The 9,435-nt window shown below is 39.8% G+C and overlaps 1 protein-coding gene across 1 annotated transcript in view; it reads left to right on the forward strand.

Moving 5' to 3' along the window:
• Positions 1 to 9,435, forward strand: part of LOC125480963 (zinc finger protein ZFAT-like) — a 92,373-nt gene that overhangs the window by 71,510 nt on the left and 11,428 nt on the right. The window contains exons 6-7 of the mRNA XM_048596180.1: positions 2,879 to 2,966; positions 7,691 to 7,906. Coding sequence (XP_048452137.1) covers positions 2,879 to 2,966; positions 7,691 to 7,906 — 304 coding nt within the window. The remainder of the gene's footprint in view (positions 1 to 2,878; positions 2,967 to 7,690; positions 7,907 to 9,435) is intronic.

Below are 9,435 nucleotides of genomic sequence, written 5' to 3' on the forward strand. Positions count from 1 at the left end.
GAAAAGTCAGCCTTCCTGCTCCTCTGATGCTGCTTGACCTGCTGTGTTCATCCAGCTCTACACCTTGTTATCTAAGATTCTCCAGCATCTGCAGTTCCTACAATCTCTGAAACGTTAGATTGCTGTCTTTCCATGAATGCTGCGTGACCCCCAGTGATTTCCAGCATGTTTTGTTTTCAGTATAGATTCCAGTATCTGCAGTAATTTGTTCCTACAAAGCATCGTGCTGTTTGATACTATCGCCAGTCTTTGAGATTGATGTCTTACGTACCTGGCGTCATATCAATGCTGAAATCTATATACATGACTTGTTTGTGAGGCTCTCCCTGATAATTTAATTCACAATGCTTTCCTTTTGACTCAATACATTCTACATTACTTTCTATTTTACTCTCCAACTCTCAAACTTTTCACATGAATATGGGGCCTAATTTGACTGGTAAATGGCCAATTCCCTTTCTGATCATCAAAATTGTTAAATCATCTTTACATGAAGATATGGCACATCTAATAATCCAGATAGAAAACTTTCAGTCAAAAGCTGTCCTTTACTTCCCTTTCCTCAACAATTCAGTTGATCCTTTACCAAATGATTCACATGATCTTCCTGAAATTCAAATGAATATCGTCCCAAAGAAAAACAGCTATTCAAGAGGAAAGAGCTTTTGAAAAGTCTCATCTTGAACTCTGTAACAGCTCTAATGGTATTGTAGTCCATTTGTAAGCTTACAAAATACAGTTAGTGTGAGAAATTTGACCACAGTAGGGTGTCTTTGCTCCTTATAGGCTCATGATAATGAAATATGCTGAAATCTTGCATTTTGATTAGTTTTCGGCAATAGGGCTTCAATTATGAAATGTGCTAAGATCCTTTTGCTAAGGCTACACCAAGATGCTGTCTGCTTGTAAAAGCGGATGTTAGCACTAAATGTGAGTACAACAGAATTGCTATTCAGAAAGGATGAGTAGAACGAGACAAAAAACGTTCTTTGTCAGGAGCTGTCTGATTACATTTAAGACACTTTATCTGACTATTAATGGTTGGGAAGTTTATTTAGGTGACATCATCAATTGCAATACAAGGTTTACATGATGACTAATATACAAGCTGACATTATGTAGCAGCCCTACAGTTACTAATTTCCAGCTGGTTAAACCCAGAAAATGGTTAAGGGAATTGCAGAAGATGATTAATCCACAGTCATTTATTGTGTGGCAATAACCATGGTAACCTGTTTGACTGCTTCCTTGCATGATTGCTACATGTGGCCAACAAGAACCACACTGCTCGCATTAGCAAGCCATTCATCTACACCGTGGGAACAGCACTGATCTAGGTGGTTACGTCAAACCATGGCCTGGTTTCACAGCCTCCTCTGCTGGTTCTCCAGGAAAAAGACACTTCTCCTCTGGACCAACCATCCACCAGGATCTCCAGCTCTTTGTCAGAGAAACATGGTGCCATCTTTCTCTAATCTGTCTGTCAAGGAGCAGGGCCACTTCAGAATGTGAGAGCTTGTCTGGATGCACAACAAATTTTTAAAGATGATACCTAAATAAGGGATGCTGGTCTTTGTGGATTTAATTATTCATTAGCGAATGATTCAATTTATTATTAGTTATTCAATTAGCTAGGTCCAATTAGATGTTGACAGAAATTTCTATAAAATACCAGAGTAATTTATCAATGTGGAGGACTTGCAGCTTCTGGATGTGTTGAGTATGGCAGCCCAGTGGCGTTTTGTTGGTGCACTAGTGAAATGAAGATTTCAATTACTGACCCCAGAAAATAAGTTCCAATCTCACTCTAGCACTGGGGAATTCAAACTAACTTGATTAAATCTGGAATTAAAAAATAAGTGTGTATCAGCAGTGGTGATGATGAAACTACTGAATTGTCATCAAAAACTCATCTGCTTCACTAATGTTCTTTACAGGAAGAAATTTGCTGCCATTATTTTGCCTGGCCAATATGTGACTCCAACTCCATAACAATATGGTTAACTGTAACTGTCCTCTAAAGCCAGTCAAATATAAGGGAGAGAGCAATAAATCCCGACCTTACCAGCCACACTCTTCCACGAATAAGTAAAAGAACAACTTGTGCCAAAGGCCAGACTTAATCTGTTATGATGTTATGCAGTCTGCACATCCTGCATTTCATATAACGTTTTCATTATTTCTGGGGCGGCACGATGGTTCAGTGGTTAGCGCTGCTGCCTCACAGCGCCAGCGACCCGTGTTCGATTCCACCCTCGGGTAACTGTCTGTGTGGAGTTTGCACATTCTCTCCGTGTTTGCGTGGGTTTCCTCCCACAGTCCAAAGATGTACAGGCTAGACGGATTGCCATGCTAAATTGCCCATAGGGTCCAGGGATTTGTAGATTAGGTGGGTTACAGGAGGATGAGTCTGGGTCGGATTCTCTGAGGGTTGGTGTGGACTTGTTGGGCTGAAGGGCCTGTTTACACAGGGATTATAGATATAGGGATTCTATGATCTATGATGATTTATTTTCAGGAGGTGGACATTGCTGAAAATTCTGATGGTATTTGTTGCCAATCCACAGTTGCCTTTGAGAAGGTAGTGGTGGACCTTCTTGAACTCCTGCAGTCCCCTGCGGTGTTCAAACAATGCTATTTGGTATGGAGTTTTGGAATTGTGACTTAGTGACAATGCAACAATTGTAGGTTTCCAAATCAGGATGGTTTGTGACTTGTCACATGAGAGATATGAGTCCTTCAACCGACATAGCTAAAACAGATTAACAGGACACAAAATGCCACAGAAGGCGCAATACTTTTCTTGTATATGGTTATATGTATGTAAACAAAATGTTGAGATGGTTCTGATTTCTTGTTTTGCAATACTTTCATTCAGGAGAGGAAAACTTATACTTGCCCAGTATGTGAAAAATCCTTTTCAGATGATCGTCTTATCAAGTCTCACATCACCTCATATCATCCAGGTAAGTTGCCACATCTGTACCACAGATAAGTCTTGACATTTCTGCTGAATGAAGTTAGTTTATCTCTTTTGGCTCTTACTTTATAAATTCAAGTTCAGCTTAATAACCCAAGAGCAAAAACTCTTGTGTTTTAAATTACATATAATTCCAAGATTAAAAGCTGAGTGACACTTACTAAGTTCTTCTTTAATAATCAGTTTATTAACAGGACAACATCATAATTCATTAACTTCATTGGTAAAGCCTATAAACTATAATCTGTGATGTGAAGAGGTAATATTCATGCTTTGTTAACAGTTAATTCATCATTTCATTCTGATGCAATGATTGAGATGCTGGTTTATTCTTCAGTATCTTGAGGCTAAAGAAGGGAAAATAATTTTCCCACTTTCCCATATACTGATTGCCATATGATGACATATACTGAAAATGCAAATGTATGAATATGGTTAGGAACATTTAGGTTTGGATGTAAATAATTTAAGTCAAGGGCTAGGTTCACTAATGACACTTGGGTGTCAGCAGAGTTCTGAGACCTTCAAACTATACCCCTACATTGATCATATCCTTTAAAACTATGGGATAGAGGAATTCCAGTGACTCACTCACCTGAACAATTGTCAGCCAATGAAAATTACATCACTCTATATGTTAATGAATCAGTATTACCTATAATCAGTCAAGAGTACATATAGCGTTACACAAGAGCAAAAGCCAAATGACAGCATCAAACAATTTAACTGAAGAATCTATATTGCTATTGCTATTAGAACCTGTCATCTAGTGAGGCTGCAAAATTTATTATGGCTCCAGATAGCAACCACAAACTGTCGAGCTTCCATAAGACCATAAGAAATAGGGACAGATTGGGCAATTCAACCCTTCAAGCCTGCTCCACAGTTGAATAGGATTGTGGCTGATCTGATATTCCTCACATCCACTTCCCTGCATTTTCCTGGTAACCTCTGATTCCCCTACTGATTAAAAATCTATCTATCTCAGCTTTAAATATACACAAGGACTTTGTCCCCTTGGCTTTCTGTGGCAAGAATTTCCAAAGACTTTCAGTCCTGTGAGAGAGTAGATTCCTCCTCATCCCAGTCTTAAATTGGTGCCCCTTTGTTTTGAGACTATGCCACCTGGATCTGGGCCCTCTCATGAGGGGAAACATTCTCGAGCCCCTTACATATTCTATACATTTCAATGAGATCACCTCTCATTCTTCGAAATTCCAATGAATAGAGTCCAACCCTGTTTAGCCTCTTAAGACAATCCTCCATTCCAGGAATCATCCTAGCGAACCTTCTCTGAACTGCCTCCAATGAAACAGTATCATTCCTTAAATAAAAGGACCAAAACTGCCCTCGGTATTCCAGTTGTTGTCTCGCTAGGCTCCTGTATAGTTGCAGTAAGACTTCCTTATTGGGGGAGAACTGATGAGCTAGCTCCCTTTCTTTATTCATTTACACCCACGTTGATTGTAAAAATGTTAATTTAACAAAAATCCCTCCCCTTGTTGTTTCCCCATGCCCCCCAAAAAAGAGCAGCCACATTGAATGTAGATTGCAGGCTTCAAATTCAAACTTATCACCTTTACTGCATGCCATTTACAAAAGCCAATCACCATTTGGCATACAGCAGGAGCATGACCTTAGGTTTTGAGCTGTGGTGAGGCAGTGTCAGGCACAGGCATTAAAATCACAGCAAACCAATAAGGTTCCCCCAGTCAGGAACCATTTCTTGTGTAGTTCCCAAGTAGTTGGGGGAGAGCCTCTGAACTCAGTATCATCTTTGTTGCATCAGGGAATCAATAAAATCATGTTTTTTCAAATTCCTTCATGGGAAGTGGGCATCACTGGCCAGGTCAGCATTTATTACCCATCCTTAATTGCCCAGAAGGCAGCCAAGCATCAATCACATTGCAGTGGGCCTGGAGTCACATGTAGGCCAGATGAGGTAAGCATGGCAATTTCCTTCCCTAAAGGACATTAGTGAACCACGTGGTTTTTTCCTGACTGTCGACAATGGTTTTATGATCATCATTAGACTCTTAATTTCAAATTCTTATTGAATTCAAATTCCATCAACTGCTGTGAAGCATTACATGGGTCTATGGATTAATAATCTAGAGATACCACTAGATGATCACCTCTCCATTGACCTCATGTGGATCTTCTGATAATAGTGCTCCCTCAATAGCATTAGGTAGGGAATTCCAGGAATTTGCAACATTGTGCAACATTGAAAGACTGGCATAATCCAAGCCAGAATAGTGTGATTTTTCTAAATTAATTCATGAGATCTGAGCAATACTGCCAAGGCCAGCATTTATTATTCATCCCTAATTGCCCTTGAGGAGAAGGTGATGAGCCACCATTTTCAACCACCATTTGGTTTCAGTACACCCATAGTCCTTGATTCCATAGAGTTTGCTAAAATTGAATGGCTTTCTGTATCACTTCACAGGGCAGTTAAAGGTCAACCATATTTCTGTAGAGTCACCTGTAAGCTAGATCTTGTAAGGATGGCAAGTTCATCTTCTGAAAAGCATTAGACTTGAAGATTTTTCCGATTCCAAGAATGAATGAGCATTTTTCACACCACTTTCATAACTCCAGATGGTGGTCACCAGCAGGAAAAGCGCAAGACTTGTGAATTTGAAGCATGGAAAAGATTATGCCCCAACCACCCTCTCCTTATCCTTCCTACCCTGCCAGTTACTATTTGCCCCAAGCCAGCTACTACTTGACCCAACTATTAATTGTTTTTCGTACCTGCCAATCTAGCCACTGCCCTTTCTTCCTCTTTGTCAGCAATTACACCCCAGCCCTGTCTGAATATTATGAATGCCTTAGGCATTTGAATGCAGAGAGTCAAGTCTCATATTCTGCGCCTGAATTTCTAATTCCTACTAGTACAAGGTCAGCTCCAGTTCAAGAGTTCCAATGGTCTGTATCGTATTTCGATTTTCAAATTGTCTTTGCTCTCAGGGAAGGTACCAGAGGACTGAAGGACAGCAAATGTGATTTCACTTTACAAGAAGAGTGGTAGAGATAGACCAGGTAACAATAAACCAGTGAGTCTCACATCAGTAGTAAAGAAACAATTGGAGAAAATAGTGAGAGAAAATTAATCTTCATTTAGAGAGACAGGCTTTCATCAGTGATAGTCAGCATGGTTTTATCAAAGGGAGGTCATGCCTAGAATTTACTTGAATTTTTCAAGGTGACCAAATGTATAGATGTGTGTAGGGCTGTTGATGTAGTTTATATTAATTTTTAGCAGGACCTTTGACAAAGTCCCACATGGGAAACTAATAAGATCCACAGTAGCTTGGCAGTTGGATCCAAAATTGGCTTAGCGATATGAGACAGAGAGTGGTGGTGGAAGGCTGCTTGTGTTACTGGAGCCCAGTTTCCAGTGGCATTCCACAGGGATCAGTGCTGGTCCATTATTGTTTATGATATTCATAAATGATGTAGATGAGAATATGGGGGCATGATAATTAAGTTTGCAGATGACATAAAGATTGGCTCAGTGGTTTATAGGAAGAAGGTCTTAGGTTACAGGAAGATATAGACTGGTTGGTAGATGGAATTTATCCCTGATGAATGTGAGGCAAAGAAGTAATAAGGCAAGGGATGGCAGGACACTAGGAAGCTCAGAGGAATCTTGGGGTATTTGTCCACAGGTTCATCAAAGTGGCTGGACAGATCAGTAGGGTACTTAATAAGGCATACTGGACATGTACCTTTGTTAGCCAAGGCATAGATTATTATAACAAGGAGGTTATGTTGGAGGTGTACAGAACTTTAGGTAGGCTACAGCTGGGGTACTGGGTGCAGTTCTGGTCACCTTACTATAGTAAGGATGTGATTGCATTAATGGGATGCAAAGGACTCTCACCAGGATTTTGCCTGAGATAGATCAAGCTATGAAGAGATGCTGGATAAACTTGTCTTCTTTGGAGCAGAGAAGGTTGAGGAGTGACCTGACAGGAGTATATAAGATTATGAGAGGCATGGATAGATGAATAGAAAGCAACTGTTCCCCTTAGTCAATGGGTCAAGAATAAGCAGGCACCCTTTTAAGTTGAAAGGCAGGAGGTTTAGAGGGAATTTGAGGAAAACGTTTTTCACCCAGAAGGTGTCAGAAAAAATCTGGTATGCATTGTCTAGGAGGGTAGTTGAAACGGGTAACCTCAACCTTTAAAAAGTACTTGGATAAACATTTGAAATATCATAACATTCAAGGCTATGGGCCTCGTGCAAGTAAGTGGGACCAATGTGAGTAGTAGTATATTTTTGGTGGAACAGACTTGATGGGCTGAAGAGCCTCTTCTGTACTGTATGATTCTATGAACTTAAAATCTAACTGCCTTTCTTTTGCATGAAATAAAAGGACATGCCTGATAAGTTTTCATTTGGAGTCTGATTTGCTGTTACTTTCTAAATTCATGTTTAGGTAAAATAGATTTGTTTTCTAATATCGTCACCAGACCATTTCCACTGCCAATTTAGACTGTTCTGCCTCCTCACATCTGAAACCCTTTAAATTGAGAGCAAGGGCCTTCCATAAATTTTCAATAATTCCCCATTAGTTAAATTTCGTGTTTGGTACATATCTACCTCATGTCATACAGTGTTCTAATTCAAAGGCTGTTGATGTTGCCCAACAGGCTATGAATTCACTTTCATTTAAATCATTGTAACATCCATTTGCAGAGGTCCCTATGAGCACTATCTCAGAGATTCTGGGGAAACGAGTACAACTAAAAGGATTGATTGGAAAGCGAGCAGTGAAATGTCCTTATTGCGACTGCTATTTCCGGAAGAATGGTACAGATTTGCAGCGTCATATTTGGGCACATGAAGGTATGAATACAAACACACTCACCATATACCTTAATTGTATTCTTTCTCCCAAAGCCACTGTGCATGGTTAGTATATATTTCCATAGGTTCTATCTAACATGCCCCATATTATCAATGGGAGGGCAGACAATGAATAATGCTGTATGTGATAATAACTAAAGTACATTAACCTTATAAAATAATATAAGCTGAGTTGTCCAGCCCATCATGCTTTGTGGTCCTTCTAGCTTTGCAAGACTACAACTTAATCAGTTCCCTAGTTTGATTAAATAGGCATTTTTTATTACTACAGATCTTCAGATATAGGTAAAGCTACTAATTTCTAATGCCCTGTGAAGATGGCTTTTGACTTTGCTTGGATCTTTTGATGATACTGCTCCCACAATAGCATTAGGTAAGGAATTCCAGGAAGTTGCCATGGGAATGGCATTACAATCCAAGCACAGTGTGTTTTTTAAAATAATTCATGAGATGTGAGCATTGGTGGCAGGGCAACGTCTTTTCCTGACTAGCAAGAATGGCCTGCAGATACCCTCGCAATGAAGCAGACTGGGCAGAGCTAAAGATTTTAAAATAAATGCATAAAATACACAGTTTACCTGATTTTCATACTTAGGTTGTTAGAAAGTAGGACTTGTTTCTGTACTTAACAAGAATTACTATTTATTACAAGTAATTAGACTATAAATAGAGTTAAAACACTATAAACACCAACAGCATATAACAGTACAAATTAAAACCTTTATCCTACGAAACTCCCCCTTACACATGCACAGACAAGGACAATTAAGTAATGGGTGATGGAGAGCTGAGAGGTAGTTCTATGATTCCTATACACAGCTTGTTGAGGTGATCCTTACGATTCTTGTGCTGGTCAGAACATTGCTTTTCATTGTCTTTCTTCGATGCTTCAACTGTTTGTAAGAGACACAAGCTGGCTGGTTTCTCAGTTAAAAGTCACAGCTTACAAGTGCAGCTGAAGGAAAGGTGTGCTGGTTTTCATCAGGTTTAAGTTAGGATTTTACTGCAGAGAACAGAGAAGCAGCACCTGTGCTGGTGAAGACTAAAACACTTGCCTCTGTGTCTTGTTCCAATCCCCAAGCTATTCAGTTACCTGAGAACCAATTACATGATAGTTGACAGGCAAAAGGCTGATTTATTAATGACCAGCTACCAATTGACTTCTTGTTGCCACGCAGCTGCATTTGTACACAGAAACCCTCCAATGGTTTGAATCATTTCTGGTAGAAAGGAAGATCGTTGGATGTCACTCATGTCAATTCCAGGGCATCTTGCAGGTATTCTTCAGGGCACCGTCCTTGCCCAACCATCTTCAGTTTCTTCATCAATGAGTTTATCTCACTTATAAAGTCAGAAATAATGGGGATATTCACAGATGTTTACATGTTGTTCTGCATCATTTGTGACTCCGCAGATACTGAAGCAGTCCACGTTCAAATGTAGCGAGACCTGGACAATATCCAGGCTTATGCTGAAAAGTGGCAAATAAAATTTGCATCATACAAAGGCCAGGTGATGACCATCTCCAACAGAAGAGATTCCAACCATTGTCACATGACATTCAATGGCATTAC

This window comes from Rhincodon typus, chromosome 4 (assembly GCF_021869965.1).
Source record: "Rhincodon typus isolate 14 chromosome 4, sRhiTyp1.1, whole genome shotgun sequence".
Classification (NCBI taxonomy): domain Eukaryota; kingdom Metazoa; phylum Chordata; class Chondrichthyes; order Orectolobiformes; family Rhincodontidae; genus Rhincodon; species Rhincodon typus.